The sequence below is a fragment of the Pteropus medius genome, unplaced genomic scaffold (genome assembly GCF_902729225.1).
Source record: "Pteropus medius unplaced genomic scaffold, Ma_sr-lr_union100, whole genome shotgun sequence".
Lineage (NCBI taxonomy): Eukaryota > Metazoa > Chordata > Mammalia > Chiroptera > Pteropodidae > Pteropus > Pteropus medius.
Genome location: NW_024348082.1, coordinates 904,420 through 930,163, shown reverse-complemented (window position 1 = coordinate 930,163; position 25,744 = coordinate 904,420). Strand labels below are relative to the sequence as shown.

At 32.7% G+C, this 25,744-nt stretch overlaps 1 protein-coding gene across 1 annotated transcript in view; it reads right to left on the bottom strand.

Moving 5' to 3' along the window:
* EPHA6 (EPH receptor A6) overlaps positions 1-25,744 on the bottom strand; it is a 790,812-nt gene that overhangs the window by 289,742 nt on the left and 475,326 nt on the right. The window contains 1 exon segment of the mRNA XM_039879096.1: positions 13,125-13,249. Within this exon segment, the coding sequence (XP_039735030.1) occupies positions 13,125-13,249 (125 nt within the window).

The following is a 25,744-nucleotide window of genomic DNA, read 5'->3' as shown; positions in this document are numbered from 1 at the left end:
CATTTTTATTGTGGTCTTGGCTAATATCACACAAGCCATAATTATTCTGTGTCTAGCTTCTTAATATATACCAGAGTTAGATTAACTTGCTCTAGTGACCATTCATATTTTTAAATTCTATAATTCTAAGAGGGTTCTCATGCTTTAAGTTTGAGAATCTCTTAGTAAATGAAACCTTGAATTACCATAATATTGCTTCTTTCTCATATATATCTATTTTCGTCAATGACTAATAGAGAAGACGGCTATTGCAAAGATGGTGAATGAGGGAAAAGGAATGTCTGGCTATTGTATATCCTCTACACAATCTACTTTGACCTTTAAGGATTATGAAGAGAGACAAAGAAGAAACAAGAAATGTGAGGGAGGACACGAAATGGTGGACACATTAGAGTAATTTACCCCATCTAGAGAGTAATAAAATAATAAAATCCGCCAAACTAAGTAGAACATCATGTTTCGTGAACTGTTCTCATATATAAAAAATTTGTCATATAGAGAAGTGAGAATCCTGTATTCGGAAAAAAAAAAAAAAAAAAAGCTTGTGCTGTCATCAACTTCTCTGATGTGTACTTGGAAAGTACAATAATAATGAAACTCTTTTCAATGGTTATGGACTATACTACTGGATATATATTTTTATAGTTCATCTGTATCTTATTTAATGTCAAATGTCTTATAGTTCATAAACTATGAAATTCATATTTTAATAAATCCGTTGTGATTTCCAAATTTGAATGTTGTCACATACTTATATTAAAGCTTCTGCAGTGACAATAAAATAATATGGGGTGGTATCAGTTGGTTAATATTGATGTGGATGCTAGTTTTTAAATGTAAGGACTGGTTCTGTTCTGTAGTTTACATATTAGTTACTGTCTTTTCATTTGTTTGACTTATTACCATGTCATCTATAGAATATAATAATCCTTTTGATGATCAAGCTTGCATTTTGGATATAATGCCATTCTGTTTGAGTAATAAAAATTTAGAGGACCTTTACTGAAGGAACTGGAACCCTCTTAAAACCAAAACTGGTACCAGTATTAAAACTAATGTTGATTTTAGTAGGTTATATGTATTGAATGCTTACTCTTTCCAAGAAGTAAAGGAAATAATTTACATTTAAAAGTCTCATTTAATCTAAAACTAGTTGCCTATGGTCATACTTCTAATTAGTATCAAAGTCTGAATTCTAATTCAGATCTGTCAAAATCCACTATGAGTAGACTATTACTTTCTTGATTCTCAAGGAGCTGAAAAGTAGTTTAAAAATAATATAATAAGATAATTTTCAATTTGGTTGATGAAAATTGAAGCAAGAGGTTTAAGGGCTTTTCCACGGTCTATAGCTAGTTAGAGACAGAGTTGATAGAACTATTCAGTTCAGTTTTAATTCAATTGCATTATAATTTTAAATTATAGTACAATTCTTTGCTTATGTGTCCAACAGTGAATTAACAGTGAATTAATGAGTCAGCAAAACTTAAATAAGGCACAGAAGAAACATGAAATAAACAATAGTGACTATACTAAGAGTCTAGTCACTTTTAATGTTCTATCAATATCTAAGTATACTTTTATTACAGTTTTTTTTCAAGTTGCCAGTAGGAAGTTAAAATCTAAGTGGTAATCATAAAGCAGGTAGATATTTTTCAATTATCTAGCAGCTAAATTGTTTGTCTTAAAATGAGTTAATAGAGTTAAATGTTAGTTATTTTTTTCCATAATTCAATTTAGGTATCATCACCAAGATTTTGTTCTCTACCCTCACTCAAGACCGTAAATGTACTGTCAAGAATTAGAAATGTGCGAACTCATTTATATTTTTCTAATCGTTTCAATAAAATCAAATATTGGTGTTGCAGTAAATAAGGGTTCTCTTGGTCCAAAAGAGCGGGTTTCCTAACTCTGGATACACTACAAATCTTGGATGTTAGACTTCCCCTCTGGCAGTGAAAAAATCTGCAAAGTGAGTCAGGCAGCCTATGCACAGAGTAGCTCACATATTTCTTAAGAGAAATTTTTATAAAAAGATTGAATTTTTTTTATCTTACAATATTTGGAAATTTACAGAGCCTAATAAAATCTGTGCTTAAAAACACACAGTTTAAAAACATATACACACTTTTCACAAGAGTATTTATTGGAGTGAACTATTTCCAGGAAGGAAACATCACCAATTTCCTGACTGTTTACCAAGAAAAGTTGCTACCCTTCCACACCCTCCGTATGTCCATATTTCCTTCATTAGCATTTCCTACTAAATCCCTGTAGAAAAATGGAGCCGAAGTATACACTCTGCAAACAGCCACCTCATCTGTTATAGAAAATACCTCAAGATAACTTTACATGATTTTTCACATAATTATGGGCTTCAAAATCCTCAGAAGAAACAAATGCGTCTTCATTCAATTTATAGATTTTCTTATTAAGTGCCGGATGAAAGACAGTAACAGTAGAGTATTGGAAGGGAATAAATTTAAGAATTGCTAATTATGTTTGTACTTCTACCCCAAAGGGTAATTGTTTAAAATAAGCAAAAATGTGGTTATATTTTTAACTGCATTTAAAATGAGAAAATCTTATATTTCTCCTTAGGGAGTATGACTCAGTCAACACTTTAATAAGGCCAGTGATCAAGGAGAAACTTGCTAAGAGTTATAAAACATAATCTAGTTGAGGCTTTTAGCTTGAAATTTATATTAGAAAATCTGGCAAGATTTACCTCCAGGCATTATACAGTAGTATTTACTCTTTCATCATTTTAACATAGAAAATTAGATGTCTGATTTGTATATTTGGCTTTTAAAAGTAGCAACATGATATTTACATTTCCCGTAAATGAAAGAATAGTTCTTTGAAGGCTGACTGAATACAGTCTGAATCCATGGCAATGTTATATTTGAATAATTGGTGTCTGTATATGAGATTTTTGTTTGTCTGATTTTCACCAAACTAGATTGAAAATTGGGAGGAAGTTTAAATTTGTATCCTTGTTACTCTCTGGAAGAAATTTCGTGAAGAAATGAAAATATAATAGAAAAATACTAATTTTGCCTATACTCCATAGCTACACTAATTCTTGGTAGGCATTATCTCAAATACTTCATCTAGAATAGTTTCTAATGCCTTCCCACCACCTTCCCCTACATAAAGGGATGCTTTGATCATCTAATAATTTGATATTGCAGATTCAATAATCTCTACTCTAAGCCATATGTTACATTGCATTATTTCTTCCAAACAGTAATTTTTAAGAGGAGGTGGAAATTTATGTGTTATTAGTAACTTTAAAATAGCCATATATTATTATAAATATAAAACTTGATTGTAAAGTGTAGAGATTTCCAGACTGTTGAAGAAATTACTCTTTCATCCTTAAGTTTTTATGAATTTCTTGTAATTTTTTATAGCTCATATTTTCATTGGAAACATCAAATCTTTCATTTCTTCATTACTCTTGATTATTTCTTATCACTTTGCATAGTAAAGCAAGACATAATAAAAACAATAAGTTTCTGCAATTATGGAATCTCAAGACTGAAAAACAACAGTTTATTTTGACTTCATCAAAAAAAGAGATAAAGACATGGAATTCAGGGAAGTAATGAAGAAGCATTTTAAGAAAAGCATGACTAGGAATATAGAAGCAATTGATTATGACTTTAGGATGTGAAATTGAATTAAAATGTTGTGGAATTTATAGGTGATTGAAATAAGGCAGGTTGGCAAAAAGTGTAATTAACGTGCAGACTTACCTAATATTACACAAGAACATCAGGGCTAAAATTGCACTTCTGGTGACTACATACCACCAAAAGAATCCCAGGCTATTTGAGCATGGTAAAGAAGGTATTGTTTTATTGTTCTTGGAAGCCAGAACATAAAGTTTAGATACTCATTATGTTTATAACTTTAATTTAGTCTATAAATTTAGGTATATTCTCAAGTTCTGAATAAAGTATATTTAGAATCCTTTTACCAACTTTATTTTTCCCTCTTTTTTGGATGTAGCAAATCTTTGACATATCAAATCTAGCTTCTACAATTTGAAACAAATTAATTTTTTAAATCAAACAAAAGATTGATTTAACTTATAATTATAACTCTTATGAATTAGGACATACTTTAAAGATAGAGTAAGTAGTTAGTAAACACTTGAAATTTTCATGTGCATGCCGACTCTATGCTTGATGCAATAGAGTAAATATATTTTTAGTTTCTTTCTATTTTGATACATTCAAACCATATATATGCTGCTGTTGATGCAGAACTGGCACCAGCCCCAGGCTTGCTACCACAAGAATCTCTGCTACAGGCACTGTGAAGACTCCCTGAGCTCACAAACCAGACAGGTTTCTACATAGTAGTTTTTGCTGCACAACATGGGAATTGGCTATGGAATCTCCATAATGAGTGAGTATATTAGTAAATTCCCTTGCTGTCCATTTTCTATCAGGTAATGTTGTTTTAATTAGTACCAAATGCTTACACCCAATTTCTCTGTGTTGGGCATTGCAACAAATAAGAATTATGAAAAGAACAAAAAAGGACACAAAATATTATTTACCAACTCAAGAATTTGCTTATTCCATTAGAAACACTCAATTACCTTAAACTCACTTGGTCTTTTATTTACTGCATTTTGATTCAGATTAATATTTTAGATTCTAATACCATACAAGTAATGTAACATCTACAGAGGTCCTGGCCACTTACAAAGATGCTGCAATATTTAAGTTCACGAGCATGTTTAGAGGGTAGTGATTATTTTCTTCTATTCACACTTGATAAAGTAAGGTAATAAAGAAGCAGGGCCTCTGGAGACCAATAATTCAAAGCATGGTCATTGGAGCAGCACTGCTGGCATTCCCTGGGTGCTTCTTTCAAGTGTAAATCCTCATCCCCCTTAACCCACACACAATCAACTGAATCATAAGCTGCATTTCAACAAGGTCTTCATGTGATCCAGATGATCCATATGTCCTTTCCTCAATCACACTTTTCTTAGTTCCTGTGTAATAACCACATTTAGGTTTACATGCAGGTTTACATTTAGGTTACAAAATGTATAAGCTAGATGGTCACAAGGGAAAGTGAATGCAGAGAATGAATGATGGAGATATGTTTCTATACCTAAATAGTAGAGGGAGGTAAGAATAGTATTCATGGAAGTGAAGATAAAATTCTCTTCTTCCCTTGGGCAAACACCTAAATGAAAGAAATACAGTTGGTTTTCTGTTTCTGTAGGTTCTGCATCCATGGATTCAACCAACTGCAGATCAAAAATATTTTCTATAAAGTTATGTTATTGTTGATGCGTACTATGTAGTTAGGGCTATGAAGGTAGTGTCTGTTCTGAACATGTACAGAATATTTTTCCTGTCATTATTCCTTAAACAATACAGTATAGCAATTATTTATACAGCACTTACATTGTATTAGGCATTATAAGTAATCAAGAAATGACTTAATGTATAAGGGAGGCTGTGTGTAGGTTACACGCAAATACTCTACCGTTTTATATAAGGGACTTCAACATCTGTGGATTTTGGTATCTGAAGAGGGCATCCTGGAACCAATCACCCTAGGATACTGAAAGACAACTGTACAACGAAAGAAAATGAGGACTGCATATTGATCCTTTTTTAAGAAAGGAAGGATTTTTTTTGTTCTTAAGATGATTAGTTCTACAATAACTGCTTCACATATTTTTAATTCAATGAAGATTAACTAATTATATATCTTGTAAAAATAAGAGATATTTATTAAATTAAATTGTTATCTGGGGGAAAAAAACTAACTTGAGAAAGTAGAATAAGAGAGGAGTAGAGGAAGAAAGAGACTTACTGTATAATGTTAGCTATTGAGAAGTATGTGACTAAAGGATACCATGTATTCAACTTTACCTCAGAGGAGCTATTTTAAATCATCCCTGAGTGATGAAAATATTTCCCATAACAAAAAGCTTTCTACAAATCTCATCAACTTTTTTAAACAATGCACTGTTCTCAGGACTTGAAATTATATATTTTTATATAAAACTCATAGATACCTTATTCTGTAATCGGTGGACTCAGTGAAACGATAGCAGTTTACATTAATTCAGTATTTTATATAGATAGTTATTGACCATCTGGATATAAGAATGTCTACTTTCTCATGATGAGTTTTCTTGAACAAAATCTAAAAACTGCTGACTGTGGTAAAAATTAACAAGAGAACTTTAAGGAAAATACTTTACCAGTCACATTGTCTATTTAAGTACTAGATATAAGAATAATGAAGTGTTATGGGGGATTCATGTTTGCAAAATGAGCTACCAGTTGGTAATTAGTGGAGCTGTACAACACCCTGGTGAGATAGGTATGTTTTATTGCTGACATTTTACAGATACGAAATTGGCATCAGAGAATAATGAAGTGTTTGGCCTTAGGGAACCTAGAAAATCAGCATCAGCAAAAAGCACTGACTTTTCTGAGAAGTCTAATTGTGATGCAAGTACCAAGGCCAGTGTTAACAACCACTTACTGGCTGTGTAATTTTGGCAAAGTTTCTTAGCTTCCCTGTGCCTTAGTTTCCTTATCTGCAAAATGAAAGAGTAATAGTATTTATCTCACAGGGTTATTAGCACTGAATTATTTTATCAGTGCAAAACACTTAAAAGAGTACCTGGAGTGTAATTGGCCAACTATTGTCTATGAATTATTATAGTGCCTTTCTGAACTCTGGGATTATGAAAGAGAACATAAGAAATCCCCGCCCTCATGAGCTTATATTCTAGTAATTAACAGAATGTCCTCTCAGTTGATAGATATTTGTATAGCGTCTTTCTTATGAACAGGTAGAAATAGGAAGTCCTATATATTTTCTTTTCTCTTTGTTTAATTTCTAGAGGTAATTTCACAGTGGCTGGTGACTTTTCTCAATTTCCTGTGATAAGTTCTTAATGAAGAGAGGACTTTACTCATGTCTGTAGAATTTAATTGAAAGCAAACAGGTGTCTTAGGCATTGATTAGGGGTTGGGTTGGTAGGTAGTTAGTCAGGCATGAGTGACAGGAGCCAAAGCCCAGCTCTATAACCATAGAAACTTCCCTTGAAGACCTTCCTTAAGGACCTCCCAGAAATACCTCCCTTTTAGGATTATAAATTACCCCAAATCCTAGAGCACAAAAGCCATAAAAGCTGCTGGCTAAACCAGCTACAAATGCATGGCAGAAATTACTGCTGCTAACTTCAACCTCATTATACCATCATTATAATCTCATGACTATGCCTGGAAGTTCATAAATCTAGTTATAACAGACTGTATTCTGGGTAAGCATGTGTGTAGTAGGCATTATATAGCAGCCAACTCTCAGTCAAGGTGACCTCACATACAGAACATCCAGGACCTCCCATCATGGCCCAAATATAAACAAACCTTCCCATTTCTGCATTGCATAGCACTCTTGGCTGGAAACCCGCTCTTCCTTTTGGAGTGTACTATCTTATCTCCTTATCTACTAATTTCCACAGGGCTGCAGCCTTCCTTAGTGTGTCTGTCTCCTACTAAAATGTACTTTCAACAAATCTTACTTTTCCTAAATCTTGCCAATCTGTCATTTTTTGCTGTGTAGACAGGGAAGACTGAGGGACAATACACAATGCAACTGTCCACCATCATCCTCCTCCTTTTCCACCACACTGCTGGGGTGATGCCAGATTTCACATCACCCCAGCGGTGACACGGTGACAAAGACGGCAAAAATGATGTCGATTTTTCAGGGCTCACAAAAAAGTGAGTCAGATACACAAAGAAATGACTCTAATTAAGATTGATTTTGAAAAATACAATAAAAGAACAAAGAAGCAAGAGAAACAGTGCCATTGGTAGAGGAAAAAAGGAGAGGAAAAATTAAAAATATGAACAAAAAGAATAAAGAGAAGGGAAGAGTAGTGATGAGAGAAGGGTATGCTTGATATTCAATTGGATTTTTGACATTATGTGACTGTAATAAGGTTTGCAACATTTTGAAGGTGGAGACTGAGGGGTTGAGAGAGCAGATGATGTCTTAGTTCTGTTGAAATAGCTTTCTAGCCCAAGATAGAGACATTCCTGTTAGGTAGTTAGTCAGACATGAGTGACAGGGGAATGAAGGAATGGAGGCCCAGCCCAGAGATCACCCAAAGAACACCCCATTGGTAGTTAAAGAATCCCTTCTGCATTCCAGGAGACAAAGGATGCAAAAGTCATAACCTATAGATGGTTTAATCTGGCCACAGACAGTTGCGCAGAAGGTACTACCCTAACCTGCTCACAACCTCAACCTCCTTATACCATCATTATAATAACATGTTTATGCCCAGAAGTTCATGAATCTATAACAGTCTGATTTCTGGGTAAACACATGCATAGTAGGCAGGGAGTTATATTGCAGTTATATTGCAGCCGAGTGTCAATCAAAATGAACTCACATGGAATCACCTAGGAATGCCTTTGTAACCACCCAACAAGGCCCTAATATAATACAGACCTTTCCACTTCTGGGCTGTTTACAGCCCTCTTTGCTGAGAACCCACTCCTCCCTTGGAGCGTATTCTGTCTTCTATCTTTATCTTTTCACCTCCCAAATCCACAAGGCTACAACCTTCTTTAGCGTGGCCCGTCTCCTTCTAAAATATACTTTTAATAAATCTTATTTTTTCTAAATCTTGCTAACCTGTAATTCTTTGATGCGTTGGTGGAGAAGAACTAAGTAAAAATGCGAATTGCACTTCTGCACTGCTACCCCTGCCCTATGACGCTGGGATGATGCCTGAGTTCAAATCGTCCCCAAAAGATAACACTCCTACCTGAGGTGCCATGTCAGCAAACCAAAACTTGGATAATTTTCATGTCCCTATAAATGTTTTGCTTGACTAAAGCCACATTATATCTAGTTAGCTAATCTCCAAAAGCCACGCCAGCTCTGGACTCTCTATTTTTTTCTTTGTTCCTTCTTACACCAAATAAGGTTGCTATACAGTCCCAGGTAATCACATATTTTCTATTTTTTGATTCCTTATTCCTTATTCTTTATCCTATAAAAACTTCCTGCTTTCTCACCCAATTTTGCAGTTCTCCAAGAAGACACTGTCTATTTCGTGAACTGTTAAATAAACTCTATTTAATTACCTAAATTGTCTTTATTTTTAAAAACAGTTCTCTCATCATAAGTAGGATCTGCTTTTGAAGAAAAACATAGTTAGCGTGTAAACATGAAATAGAAATTTTTTTGGTAACTTATACTTGACTTTCTTTGTTATTTTAAGTGACTTTTTGTATTCAAACTATATTTAATTGAGTTAAAAAAATGAAACATTTTGAGTATAAAAGAGAAAAGTATCCAAGAATTGAGGGAGTATAGTTAGGTGAATGGAGACGATCTAATTAGTTTTAACTAAAAGCAACGTTTTCTTCTCTATACCCATCTTACCTCTCACACACACACGTGTACGTGCATGCACACACACATGCATAGAGAGAGACATGAGAGAGAGAGACAGACAGACAGACAGACAGACAATGACTGCATTGTCTTACTTTTCATATATAATTATGATGTGAATAATACTGTTCCCTGTGGTAAGGTATTTTTGTAGTTGTTGTTCTCTGTTGCTATTTATTTATTCGTTTGTTTTTTATTAAATTCACCAGGGTGACTTTGGTTAGTAAAATTATATAGGTTTCAAGTGTGCAATTCTATAACATATCATCTGCATATTGCATTGTGTGTTCACCATCTAAAGTCAAATCTCTTTTCATCATCATATATTTGACCCCCTTAACTCTTATCTACCTCTTCTCCCTATGTGTAAAAGTATTTTTAAAATGTATGTCTTTATGTATTTAATTTCAGTAGCCACAAATGAAAAATATAGTTATTTGAGAGATGGGATAATTTATCTATATAACTGTATAAATACAAAAATATTAGCATTTAGAAACAGAACTGTCAAGATTACTTTTCTAGATCCTTATTTTCTAGTTGAGAAAACAAGACTAAGAAGGTTAAGGTCTGAGCCAAACTCAAATTTTTGAACACTCAGGCCAGTGTCTTCTAATATACATTATCTGAGCAAAGATCACTGGTAACAGTAGTATGTTGTTTGACCTCATCTACTTGTAGAAACTTCATATTCTAAATAGTTTAACTCATTTCCTGATTTACAAAATAATGCTCTCAATGCAGTGACAACTTAATAACACAGCATGAATTCCTCAGAGAATGGGGTAAATATTGATTGTGAATTAATTATGGGTTAGCAATACAGTATAACTTTGAATAAAAAGAAATGGAAAATTTAAATGGCATAAACTAAAGATTGAGGCACCAATATTAAATACTGAGTAGAATATGAATATTACAATGAGCAAAGAATTAAAATTCTCTCACTGCCCTCTGTGCATTGAGATACCTTAGTTGATGGTGTGGCACCAGATCCCCTTGGATCACCTTTATCTATTTCTGCTGCCATCTCACAGCTTCTGAGTTCTGCCTTTAAAGGCTTGTACCTTCCACCTTCTTTAGAGACCTAAATTTGGGCTACTAGAGCTGCTACAGTGAGCTAGAAGTGCCTATAATTTTTTTTTTTTCATACCACACGCACGTCTCCATTAAGTCCTGGAGCCAATGATTGATTGAAGTCAGAATATAGAAGCTCATCTTCTTTGTTTTCATAGTGTGAACTCTGAGATGTAATTTAGATTCCAGAGCTCCCTTTGGTCACTCTGAGTTTGATTGGCATCTTCCTTCATAGTCCTGCTTCTTCCATTCTCTTACCAGTTCTCCTGGGAGCTTTCTTAATTAATCACCTGCATACAAATTCCTATCTTAGGGTCTGCTTTTGGGTAGCTCTATCTAAGGCAACTACCAAAGCTATTTAGAATCCATCGATTCATCCATCCATTCATATTTATCTATACTGCTACCTCCCTCTCTCTTCCTTGCCTCCCCTCCACTCCATATCCCAATTCACCCCAATAAGTGTTTTATAAAAATATGTCCTTGGAAGGAGGAACCAGGTTATAAATGCAGATATATAAAATATATACGTAGTTAAAATTAAAGTCATAGTTGGGAAAAGTTTTAATATCAATCACTTTATGCTTTCTCTGAAAGGTTTGATATTTTAACATCTTTGATTGATTGCCTATATATTATACCTTTGTGTATAAAAAGATAATGATTTTATTTAGTTTATTTAGTTTAATTCTCATGCTATTGTGTGCTGATTTTACATTATATTAGATGACAAATATTTCCCTAATACTTTCTTAAATGATGTTTAATACTAATTCAGTGCACTTTTCATCTTTAGGTCTATTGATAATTAATTTTTATTTCCATTCTGTAAATGTGAAGTCTGAGACACAGGAAGATGAATTGACTTTTCCTGGCCACAAGCATAACAAGAGTCAGAATCAGAACATGAATTAGAAATCTTTGGCTTCCAACTCCATGTTTAATTCATTAACGCTAGATCATTGCCATTTTCCTTACAAAGTAAACTCCTTCAAAATATTATTTATTCCATCATTAAAACATGAATATGTCAATTACCATCTTTCAGAATCTTATAGATTTCTAAAATTTCAAATGGATATGTTTCCCTTTCTGTGACATCTGTATGATTTGGTCTTAATTGGAAATATTGCCGTTATCTTAATCTTCAAACATATGAAGTAGAAGTGACTATAAAATAAAAGTGATTTGCTATGTACTTTGCTATGAAATTTAACCTTCGTAAAATACAGAGAAATATTTTCATTCTGAAAGTTGCTTATGTGTGTCTGTGTACTGCTTTTTAAGTAATCAGAATTTTTGAATTCATGAAGACCTACTAAATTAGTGAACAGAATATATGTACATTCTTGTAACAGCATGATACCTGTTGTAACATTTGAAAAAATAGCCCAACAATATTTCTGAACATATGTTGGCCTGGCTAATGTGCAGAATCTGTAATCCAATTTAAACTCAGTAAATTCCTCCTTTCTTAGACTATGGATTTATCCATGTCAAGTAACAATAATGACAGGTTTCATTGACTACATAATGCTGAAATTACTAGAGTGTCAAAATGGATATAGCCACGCTACTGAGTTACCTCTCCCTTTTTCAAACTTTCATTTGCTCAGAAACAGTGGAATAAAAAAAGAGATTTCTATTTCTCTTCTTGCCTTATATTTCTTCAGAAGAGATCTAAATTTACTTATGATTTTTTTTGCTTACAGTAAATTACACAAATGCAAGAAGTTCTTTCTTATTGTAGTATACCACTGAAAATTATATATAATTATTACTTTCAATTTTTTAAATTTAATGTTACATTTATCAATATTCCAGAGTAGTATTAGCACAATGAGACATACTGTCAGAACTGACCATAGATATTGCAGTTCTGCTGTAATATCTATGGCAACATTATCACGATGCTAAGGAATTGGAGAAAGAGAAAGCATAAACACAGAGTGTGAAAACACTAAAGGTAAGTAAGTATATAATTCAGAAAAATATAGTAATTGAGAACAATTTTAAATGACAAAAATGGAAATTAAGGTAAATAATTGATTTATTAACCAGATTTATCTTGCTAGCTTCTTATAAAATAAAATAGCTGACTTGAATGTAAAGAAAAACTTTAAATCATCCGTTATTTTCATTTATCCTTTAAATCATCCTTTCCAAATTATAGAGGACTGTAACTTTAAGCTCATTGGTAGAAATATTACCTATGCAAACTTCCTTTTTGCCATTTCTTCCCAAGTGAATTTAGAAACAATGCTGAGTCAACTAAACTGTTAGTTGCAGGAGTTACTACTTCTTACTATACAGTAAAACTCTCTAGAGTGAGTCATGACAGAGATGAACATCTTGTGTCTTCTACTTTAATTTGACATAAAAGAAGACAAATGAATTAAGAAATTATAAGCACTACAGTAAATTAGAGGGTATTCAAAGAAATAGTAGGTATGAGGACAGGGCAAAGAACATGTTTTAAAATAAAATAATATAATATAACATCATGCTCAGTATATACATATATCTTTATATATGTATATGTAACTTTTTAGGAAGCTCCAAATAAGACCTACTTTCTCATAGTACTTGATCTCGTAGTCCAGTATGGCTCCATTGGAAAAAGCAGGTGCTTGCCATGATAGGGCAATGCTATTTTGGGATGCCCAGTCCTTCCTTACCATACCTATCAGGGAAGGTGCTGAAAGGAAAGAAAATAACTAAGAATTAATTAGCAGGAATCATATTCCATAATCCTTCCTTTAATATTTTGTCTTCCAAAAGAAAAAACATTTTTATTGAGGTGGACATCAAGTATGGATATCAGATTAACAAGGTAGCCTTAGGATCTACTCTATTCAATCCAAACATAATATTAACATATATTTAGAAATACTACTAGAAACAGAAAAAAATCATATAGTCAAAAAATAAAGGCCAGAACACATCATTTTTGTATTTGTTAGAAGAGGACATTTTCCTTTAAATTGGCTTTGGTTATGATATGAAATATGATACACTTGGCTCCTCTATTTTACCAAATCTAAATCTTCTATAGAAAAATCCTCTTCAATTATAAGACCATTTATAGGTTTTGCTTTCTCTTCAAGACTTAGTACTTTATACAGTCTCAGTACTTCATAAAAGTTTATATCATAAACTTCTTAACTATAGCAAATTGTTACATATCGATCTAAGGATTGTTTCTTTTACATGGTTTCTGTGGCATTGGAATACAATTGAAATACTTAACTTCTGAAGTTTATTGTCAGAAGCACATCTATCTTATTTTCCTATATAACATCGTTTTAACAATCCAATCTTAGTCTAAAGTAATCTTGTGTTAAATATACCAAGAATGTATATATCATAAATTCTTTTCTCTAACAAAATTTTTTCATTTTGCTTTCTAAATGTTAAACAGTAGTTTTTTATATAGATGTTAAAACTCGTTCATAACAAAAAAAAATAATAGAAATTAAATACACTGAAATACCATTCCTCATCTGTCAGATTGGCACAAAACCCAAAATTCTGATACCAGGTTATGTGTTGGATAGGCTGTGGTGGACAAGCATTTTAATGCTTTGTTGGTGGGAATGCAAAATGATACAACTCTTATGATTAAAATTCAATAATTTAAGGCAAATTGTATGTCCATTTAAACTTTAGCTTTTTTGGAATTTATTCCAAAAATACATTGCACAAATACAAGTGACATATTTATGAGACTACTCACTGAGAATTGTTTGTAACAATTGAAAACAATTTAAATGTCTATCAACAGGGGACTGGTTGAAAAACTATGCTATGTTGACCAGAGAATAGTAATGTAAAAAGATATTGTGACTATAAATACTGCAATGGCATTGTTTCAGGATATACATATATACACACACATGTACATACACACACACACACACACATATATATATAAATATATACTTAAATATAATATGTGAACTTTATTTTATAATAAGTTTTATTAAATATCCTCATGGATACAACTTAAAAGTTTAGAAATACATAAACGAATAGAAAGATATACCATATTTCTGGATAGAAAATCTCAACCTCATATATATATATAAGATCACATGATCTTAGATCACAGTTGAGTTGGTTTCTATATTTCTGAGAATTTTAGAATACTCATTCCTTCCAAGTGCTTGCCTTTAAATTAATTTTAACAATACTATATCTGGAGGTAGAAATTATTCATATTTACAACATACACATACAGATTTACACGCAGAGACTTTTTAGCTATGAGAAAAACTCACTAGTTTATAAAAGAACATTTGGCTCCAAATTTTGTTTTGGAGGCATTTGCAATTTATACTTGTCCTTGAAAAGTCAAATTCCAAACGACATCGCCCCTTTTAAAATAAGGATAACCGTTTTTAACACCTCAAAGAATTGGTTTGACACCTAAAGGACATCATAGGTTGATCCATTTACCTTAATCTTCTTTTTGAAGATTCAAGAGACCAATTTAATATGCTTGCTATTCATTTGGCCTAATTCTATAGCTGGCTTTTTCTAATTATACATGAAAAAATTAATTTAGGAGTATCAAAAGATCTTGGTCACATTAGTATTAAAAGGAAGCTGACTGTCTTGGGGCTTGTCAGCCGCAGAGGCACAATTTCCCATGTTTTCAGTTTTTCCTTTCAGATCCGTAGAATTTGAACACACTTCTAGAGGAATCTAGCCATTATGTGCATGTCTCCGGATGAGCCAAATGTGGTCAATATCCCTATAGGACTACTTCTTACCCTAGAGAAAATTTTTCCTCAGGCAAGTCCAGAAAGTGTCTTTGTCACCTAAAAATACCCAAGCGAGGGCTAGCCAGAGCTTACGAGACACCACCAGAACTGTAACTTTTCTAAGGCAAAGGCCCCTCTCTCAGGGTGAACCCATTCCAGGATACCCCACCCTTTACATAGAACTCTCCCTGGGACTCCGGTAGGTTTCTTCAAGATGGATTCTGTTATCGTACGGGGCTGCTCGCAGTGCACATCTCTGCCACTCTATATTTGGTGATCTGCAATGACTACTGCTGCCCCATTGGCTATTCAGGTGGGAAGCAAGTATCTTTTTACATTTGGAGCTAAAGAGAAGTTCGGCTCTCATTTAACAAAGATTTTATTTGGACTTGCAGTAAGCAATCCAATAAAAAGCAGAAATTAAAAGCAGTAATCCATTTTTTTTTCCCCCCTTCCCCTGGGTTATCTCATCCTATTTCCATCTTAAGGATTTTCTAAGCTCAAATATAGTAATGGGCCTATTAATTAAAGCAGAGAGGCCCAGGATTCCAAAAGGACACTCATCACAGTTCACTCAATGCAAAGTGGGGAGTCAATGGGGCACAGTGAGCCCTTGTGTGTACCTAGCATTGGGTCTGGGACCACAGTGTGGCCCTGAGTGGACTTCTTTGGAATCTCGCTGACTATGCCAAATAGATGTAGATGTAAGAATGTTGAAACTTGTAGAGAATTTTTATGTTTATTTAGGCCAAAACTGATGACAGTTGCTGGGAAGGAAGACCTCAAATGCTCCTCAGGATATATTTTTAAGTGTGTGTGGGGAGGAAACTAAGGTGGAAAAAACTGTATAAAAAACAACATAGGGATAAACCTAAGAATAAAAAACAATAACAATGGTTACCCCTAGGGGATGAGAGGAAATAGGATGGACACTACAGGATTAAAAGTTAAAAATCTCAGAACATACCTTCCTTTGAAGACTTATTTTGGAATGTTGCAAATGTTTTAAATGATTAGAAAATAAATTAACATTTAAAAAAGCAATCTCAAAAAATCAGAATAAAAATGAAAGAAACCTGTGTATTGAGTTGGAGGCACAGCCTCCTAGATGAACTACTTATAGTGACTTTTAAACACAATAACTTAACATACATCTCAATGGGATATAATTCAAAGATTAAAAAAACTGCAAACATTATTAAATTGTTTTTAGTAAATGATGATATGATGTTGTTGATGGTAGTATTGGTATTGTAATTCTAAATTTGTGCAGGTATTTTGAGGAAGAAAGCAAATGAGTAATTATGTTGGTGTTATTGAAAACTAGGATTTTTTCTTTTCCCTAGGGAGAAGGAAATACAGATGTTAGTTCAGTAAAGTAAGTAAAAACTCTACATAGCAAAGTCAAATTAGAAATATCATTTATAAACATATCTTTCTAATTCATTTTCAGAAATCTATTCAAATGTACCAATCACAGGTGAGAATAGTATTTGAAAAAATTGATTTCTATGAGTATAATGAATATATTTAAAATTTCAAAGAAAAACACAAGTACTAAGTTTAGTATTTTATTTCTGAATGTTGCCTCTAGACCTTAAAGATACAGTATATCTATATATTTTAATTTGTGAAAATGACATGTTTGGTTCTAAGAAATAAAGTACTTTAGAAACTATATTTAAAACTCCAAATGTTCAATAAAAGCATTATTGTGGGAGTAAAATATACTCCTAAACAGGAGCAATAATTATAGAAATTTCTAAGAAATAGAGAAGTTTGTGATATAAGCTAAAACAGAAATGGGTAATGTGGTAAATAAGAACTACTCAAATAATTCACTATTTAAATTGAGTCACATTTATTAATAAACTACCATTCCATTAATAAATATTTCTCTGTTGGAAAATGCATTAAAGTTCTTAAATTATGGTGTAATAATGTATTAAATGATACTTTAGGGAAAAATTAAAACCTTAAAGTGAATCATACAAACTATAAGTTGATTTAAGTATATAAAATTTCATTAAAAATTTAAAAAATGTCCTTTTCATATATATATAATCTTATGGTTAATTTTCAGTTTATTGTACAATGTCATGTTATTAGTTTATTACATTTTGTTTCATAATTATTTAGCATTTTAGGTCAAATGACAATCCATGTGAAGCAAAAAATTCTATTATGGCAGTAGCATATTAGAATAACTATTGATTCAAATATAGGTACTATCTTTTCTATTTCCAATTCTCCAATTGTTCATTAATTGTACAATTGTACAGGCACATCATCTAAATTTTATGAGTCTTCTCCTATATTTCTATAAAATAAAAATAAAAAAATTGATTCCCTAACTATGTAGACTCTTCACTTGTACATGGACTTAAGGATCCAACTCTATTTTTACACATTCCTTTCATAGGCAAATATCCACACTTTATATAGTTGTAAAATATACATAATTTTATATAATTCTATTTTTAACCATATCTTGTAAACCTTATTCCATATTTTGATATAGCTTCCATAATTATTACTTTAATGACTATAATATTCAATTATGTTGATACTTTATCAAGTTATTCCTTTAATGTTGGGTGTTGAAGTTTCCAGTATTGTCCTGTATATTGTCCTATTAGAGTTTTCACGTTTTATGAACAAATTTTTTACTTTGTTAAATCGCTTTTAGAGAAAATTGCTTCATATATTTTGGATTTTCTGAGCCATATTATATATGAATATATTGCTTTTGAAGACAGCTATCGACATACACTAGGCACACATTTTAAATTTTAATGAGTTAAAGCAGAATATGTAAAAAACCATTTATAGGTCAATATATACTCCAAATGCTGCATCTTCTGTTTTCAGAGAGGACCAACATTATATAAAATTTCGTTTTAAAATAAGGCTTTAATACATAAAACTTCAAGGGTTTGTTTTGAATATACTTAACATGTTTGTTTTCTTAATAACCCAAATTTATATAACATTTGAATTTGGCATATTGTGACTACACTGTAGTACCAACAAATATAAATTAGAAAATATAGTTATTCCTTCACATTAGAAAAATTGATTTTAGAACACAGGACACCTACCCAATATAATAATGCTAACTGCATTTTCTATTGATTTTTAATTAGGATCTTTAAAAGTCAGAGAAGGAAAGAAATAGGCAGGGAAAAAATATTTTCTAGAGTTAGTCAGATCAGAGGCTAACTGAAAGATTTGGACTCTGAATAATGTTTCCTGAGTAAGAATTACTCAGTATTCAGTATAGTTTTCAGTAGAATTATATTTCTGATATATATCCTTTCTTAAGCCTTCAAAATCTTAGCTTTGACTTTCAAAATAAATGATTGTTGAATAGATTACCACATTCTTGAAAATGGTTTTAATACAGATCTTTCTGATTATTATATTTTCTGAATCCCAAATCATTTATAAAAAAATGTAAAACAAAAAGTGAAAAGAAAAGTATGTAGTGGAATTAGTAAACAAAAGAGATCTTATTTACATTTGAACGAGCTTTATTTTCTTAAGCTTATGTGGAGATACCTGAAGAAATACAAATTATTCTAATTATTTTACTCCTAATTAATCTATGGTATTCTCTACATTTTAAAGAAGAGAAAGCTAAACCTCAGAGGAGTCAGCAATAGTTTCATGATAAGATGTAAAGGTGAATTTTGATATTAACTCAGAATGTCAAGAAAAATAAAAAATTAACATTTTGTTATATTTCCTCTTAAAATTAATCTTATTTAATGTTGTAATATGTACAAAATTAAAATCTTTGCTCAAAACTAGAAGCAAGGAATGAGACAATGTTACAAATATCCTCGTTGCCATTGAATCTGTTATTTTTTGATATATTTTTTCTTTTTGTTTGTTTTTGCATGCTTTATTTCAGCCGACATACATATGTACACATATAAGCTTAATGTGAATAAAATTTTGCATCCTATTTTTTCATTTAACATTAAGCCTTACATATTTCCATGTTGCTATAAAAATTTTTGTACTTATAATTTTAATGGTTGCATAATATTCTCTCAAGTAGAAGTACTATAAATCAGCTAATTTTCTCATTCTCTTTGGACATTTCATTTATTTCCTATTTAATTTGCAATTAAAAATAACATAGCAACCATCATCTTGTGTATGTGGTACTGTCTTCCTTTTTTTTCCTTCACTATTTTATTTTTTCATATGCAATTCTCCATGGTACAGTTCTCAATTTGCTATAGTAGTTCTTCAGATATTCCTCAGTGGTCGATAGATGACAAAATTTCTGAGTCAGTTCATGTCCAAAGCTATCTTTGTTTTCCTCTTCATTAAATATTAACTTAGATAACTATTGATTTTTAGTTTAAAGCTGCCATGCCCAAATATATGGCAATACCACATTTAAGGAAAAGTCTCCCAGTGAGAAGGTAATTTAAAAATTTTCAGCCAATGAATATACAGTTTTACACATAGAAGCAAAATAGGTCATGTATATTTATAATATTTAATTTTGTCATTAATTTTTTAAAAGTTAGTTTATGTTTTCTATACTATATATATATAATGTTTTTTAATATTTCGATTTTTAATTTTCTCCCTCCTGCCTCGCCCCTCCCTTCTGGTAACCACTAGTCCATTGTCCATGTCCATAAGTCTCTGTTTGTCCTGTTCATTTGTTGCTGTTAGGTTTATATCCCACATATGTGATATCATGTGCTTTTCAACCTTTGCTGTCTGGCTTATTTTGCGTAGTATGATTATTTCAAGGTCCATCCATGTTGTTGCAAATAACAGTATTTCATCTCTTCTTAAGGCTGAGTAATATTTCATTGTATATATGTATCACCGCATCTTTAGCCAATCATCTATTGTAGGACACTTTGATTGCTTCCATGTCCTGGCCACAGTGAATAATGCTGTTATGAATATTGGTGTGCAAAAATCTTTTTGAATATGAGTTTTCAAGTCTTTGGGGTAAAAATCCAGTAGAGGGGTTATTGGATCATATGGTAAGTCAATTCTTAGTTTTTTGAGGAACTTCCATACCACTTTCCATTGTGGCCATACCAATTTGCAGTTCCACCAGCAGTGTATGAGGGTTCCTATTTCTCCACATCCTCTACGACATTTGTTATTACTTGTTCTGTTCATTATAGCCATTCTAACAGGTGTGCGATGTTATCTCATTGTGGTTTTGATTTACATTTCCCTAATAGCTAGCGATGTTGAACATCTTTTCATATATTTGTTGGCCATTTGTCTGTCCTCTAGTGAGAAGTGTCTGTTCAGATCCTCTGCCCATTTTTTGATTGGATTGTTTGTTTTTTTCTTTTTATTGAGTAACATGAGTTCTTTGTATATTTTTGATATTAGGCCCTTATCCGAAGTGTTGCTTGCAAATATATTTTCCAATTCGGATGGTTACCTCTTTACCTTGTTGACAATTTCTTTTGCTGAGCAGCAGCTTTTTAGTTTGATGTAGCCTCATTCATTTATTTTTGCCCTTACTTCCCTTACCTTTGAGGTCAAATTCATAAAATCCTCTTTAAGCCCAAGGTCCTTGAGTTTAGTTACTATGTTTTCTTCTATCCATTTTTTTGTTTCAGGTCTTATATTCAGGTCCTTAATCCATTTTGAGTTAATTTTGGTGTGTGGTGATAGAAAACAGGTGGCTTTCCAGTTTTCCCAGCACCACTTATTGAAGAGACTTTCCTTCCTCCATTGTATGTTTTTGGTGTTTTTGTCAAAAATTATTTGTCCATATAAATATGGGTTTATTTCTGCACTCTCAATTATGTTCCACTTGTCTGTGTGTCTATTTTTCTGCCAATACCATGCCATTTTGATTACTTTCACTTTGTAGTATAATTTGAAGTCAGGCAGAGTGATGTCTCCAGCCTTGTTCTTTTTTTCTATGGATGGCTTTGGCAATTCGGGGTCTTTTGTGCTTCCATACAAATCTGATGATATTTTGTTCTATTTCCTTAAAAAATGCTGATGGGATTTTGATGGGGATTGCATTAAATCTGTATAATGCTTTAGATAATATGGTCATTTTAATTATGTTGATTCTTCTAATCCAAGAACACGAAATATCTTTCCATTTCTTTGTATCTTCTTTGATTTTTTTAATAGAGCCTTATAGTTTTCATAATATAGGTCCTTCACATGTTTTGTTAGATTTATTTCTAGATATTTTTCTGTTGTTGTTGCAATTGCACAAGGAATTATTTTTTCCACTTCTTTTTCTGATACTGTTATTAGAGGAATGCTATGGATTTTTGAATGTTGATTTTGTATCCAGAGACTTTACTGTATTTGCTTATTGTATCTAGTAGTGTTCTTGTGGAGTCTTTAGGGTTTTCTATATAGAGAATCATATCATCTGCACATAGTGACAGTTTGACTTCTTTCTTTCCTACTTGGATGCTTTTTATACCTTTCTCTTGCCTGATTTCACTTGCTAGGTCCTCCAATATTATATTGAATAAGAGTGGCGATAGTGGAGAGCCTTGCCTTGTTCCTGATCTTAGAGGGAAGGGTTTTAGTTTTTCACCATTAAGTATAATGTTGGCTGAGGGCTTGTCCTTTATTATGTTAAGTTACTTTCCTTTTATACCGATTTTGTTAAGTGCTTTGATCATAAATGGATGCTGTATCTTATCGAAGGCTTTTTCTTCATCTATTGATATGATCATGTGATTCTATTTTTTAATTTGTTTATGTGGTATATCACATTAATCAATTTGCATATGTTGAATCATCCCTGTGCCCCTGGAATGAAGCCCACTTGACCGTGATATATAATCTTTTTAATGTGATGTTGTATTTGGTTTGCTAGTATCTTATTTAGGATTTTTGTATCTGTGTTCATGAGAGATATTGGTCTGCAGTTTTCTTTTTTTGTGTTATCTTTACCAAGTTTTGGTATCGGAATAATATTGGCCTCATAAAATGAGTTGGGAAGGCATGCCTCCTCTTCGATTTTTTGGAGGAGTTTGAGGAGAATAGATATTAAATCTTCTTTGAATGTTTGGTAGAATTCAGTGGTGAAGCCATCTGGTTCTGGACTTTTACTTTTTAGTACGTTTTTGATGATTGTTTCAACTTCCATGCTGTTGATCGCTCTACTTAGATTTTCCGGTTCTTCTTTATTCAGTCTAGGAAGGTTGTATTTTTCTAAGTACTGGTCCATTTCTTATAGGTTATTAAATTTGGTGATGTATACTTTTTCATAGTATTCTTGTATAATTCTTTGTATTTCTGCAGTGTATGTCGTAATTTCCCCTTTTCGTCCTTGATTTTGTTTATCTGTGTCCTCTCTCTTTTTTCTTTAGTGAGTCTAGCCAAGAGTTTGTCAATTTTATTAACCTTAAAGAATCAGCTCTTTGTTGCATTTATTTTCTCTATTATTTTTTGTTTGTTTGTTTTGTTTTCAATTTAATTTATTTTAGCTCTAATTTTGATGATTTCTTTCCTTCTGCTGACTTTAGGCTTCTTTGTTCTTCCTTTTCTAGTTTTTTAAGATGAAGTGTTATGTTTTTTATTTGGGCTCGTTCTTATTTTTGGAGATAGGCCTATAATGATATGAACTTTCCTCTTCTGACTGCCTTTGCCATGTCCTAAAAGTTTTGATCTGTTGTACTATCATTATCATTCATTTCTATGTATTTCTTGATCTCTCTTTTTATTTCTTCTCTGACCCGGTTATTTTTCAGTAGCATGTTGTTTAATCGCCATTTATTTGTCATTCTTTTCTTTTCTTTTTGCAGTTGGTCTCTAGTTTCAAAGCATTATGATCAGAGAATGTGGTTGGTATGATTTTAACCCTCTTATATTTGTTGAGGCTATCTCTGTGTCCCAGTATGTGGTCAATTCTTGAAAATATTCCATGCGCTCTAGAGAAGAATATATAAGCTGCTGTTTTGGGATGAAAGGCTCTGTAAATGTCAATTATGTCTAGTTGGTCTAATGTGTCATTTAAGGATGTTATTTCCTTATTGATTTCCTGTTTGGATGATCTGTCTATATCTGACAATGGGATATAATTCTCCTACTATGATAGTGTTTTGATCTGTTTCTCCCTTGAGTTCTGTTAGCAATTGCTTTACATATTTTGCTGCTCCCTGATTGGAGCATAGATATTAATAAGTGTTATGTTTTCTTGGTGCATGATTTGCTTTATCATTATGAAGCATCCCTCAGTATCTTTCTTTGTGTTTTTTATTTTGAAATCTATTTCATCTGATATTAGTACCGCTACTCCCGCTTTTCTCTGAATGCCATTTGCTTGAAACATCATTTTCCACCCTTTCACTTTGAGTATATTTGTCTTTGGAGCTGAGATGTGTCTCCCGGAGGCAGCATTTGGTTGGGTTTTGTGTTTTGATCCAATCTGCAACTCTGTGCCTTTTTATTGGTGAGTTCAGTCCATTTACATTTAGGGTGATTATCGAAACATGAGGTCTTCTCATAGCCATTTTATCTTATGTTTTCTGGTAGCTCGGTGTTTCCATTGCTTCCTTGTCCTTATGTTTCTGTTTTCTTTATTTTGGTTGGCTTTTGTGGATTTTCTCTCTGGTCCTTCTTGTTTTATATTATATACTTCATTTCTGAATCTTTGTTGTGTGGTTACTATTATGAATATGAAAAGTGTAGTTGTATATATGCAGTTGTCCCTTTTTTTCTGTGCGTACCTTATCTCCATTCCCCTTTGCGAATTTAGATCTTTGAATCCTCCCCTTGTCAGTCATTGTTGTCTCATTTTGGCCCTATATATGCTGCATGTTCATTACTATCTGGCTATAGCAAATCTCTTCTTATTTTAAGCTTATAATGCCCTGTTCGTAGTAAGGTTTGCACGCCTCTTCTTTTATCAGCCTGCTAGTCACCTTACTCCTAATTATGCATTTTGTTGTTGTTATTTTGTTTTAGGTGAGCTGACCTCTTTCAGTATTTCCCATAGTGCAAGCCTCATAGTTGAGAATTCCGTCAATTTTTGTATGTCTGGAAAGGTCTTGAGTTTTCCTTCATATATAAAGGAAAGCTTAGCTGGTAGTTCCTTTCATTTAATGGTTTGAATATTTGATTCCACTCCTTTCTGCTTGTAAGGTTTGTGCTAAGAAGTCCAATGATAATCTAATGGGTTTTCCTTTATAGGTTACCGTCTTCTTTTCCCTGGCTGACTTGAGTCATTGATTTTTGATAATTTTAATACAATGTGTCTTGGTGAAGGCCTTTTGGGTTGAGATAATTGGGTGTTCTATTGACTTCTTGAATTCCAAGCTCTAGTTCATTTCTTAGATTTGGGAAATTCTCATCAATTATTTGTCTGAAAATGCTTTCTAGTCCCTGATCCTTTTTCTCCCCTTCGATAATGCCCATTATTCTTGTTTCCTCTCCTTATGGTATCAACTAGTTCTTGTATTTGTCTTTCATTATTTTTCATTCTTCAGTTTCTCTCTTCTTCCTTCTGATTTATTTCTATATTTCTGTCTTCATTATCACTGTTTAGTCAACTCCATTTCCCTAGCTTGCTATTTAATTTTTCATCTCTTTCTGTGTATTCTTCATCCCCAGAAGTTCTATTTGGTTCTTTTTGAGGGTTTCGATCTCCTTGCTAAAGAACTCTTTCTGCTCATCTAGCTGTTTTTTCAATTCCTGAAATTGTTGATATGATTTGTTTCAGACCTCACTGAGTTTTTTCAGAAGCACCATCCCGAATTCTTTGTCATTTAAGTCGCATATTTCTATGTCTGTAAGCTTATTTTCTGGAGATTTTTCTCTTTCTTTCTGAGATGTCTTGTCACCTTGGTTGCTCATGGTGTTTAATGGACTATTTCTCCACCTAGGCATTAATGGAAGTGTTTTCCGCTTTTTTTTTTCCCCCCCCCAGAAAGAAGATTTATTATATAATGGTCCCTAGCTTATTGCAAATAAGGTGTTTTTCTTTTGGTTTCCAGTAGGTGGCATCTAAGCCTCTTGGATCTCTGCTTTATATAAAGTGTTAATAATGTCTTATATATATATATATATATATATATATATATATATATATAGATGTTTAATCATGCTTGATACCCTCAGTCTCAATTCCTGTCAGTGTTAGTGATAGTTTCTATAGTGTTTGCTCAGATCTGCCTGGGGCTTCGTGGCGTTCTGTCTTGGAGGAGATGGGGGGAGAGTCCCTGTGTGTTGGGGGTTGGAGGATGCAGTTCAGCTTCAGTTTTGCAACTGTGGCTGGTAAAAATCAACTATTGTTTCTCTGCCATTCCCGCTTTTCTGCCATCCCTGTTTTTCTGCCTTCTTCCCTGATGATTGGGCACTGCCACCAGCCGTGTGGAGCTCACAACACTCTCAGGCAAGTCTGTTTGGGGAACTCGCTGCTCCTTCTTCCCTCCCTCTCCTCCTACAGG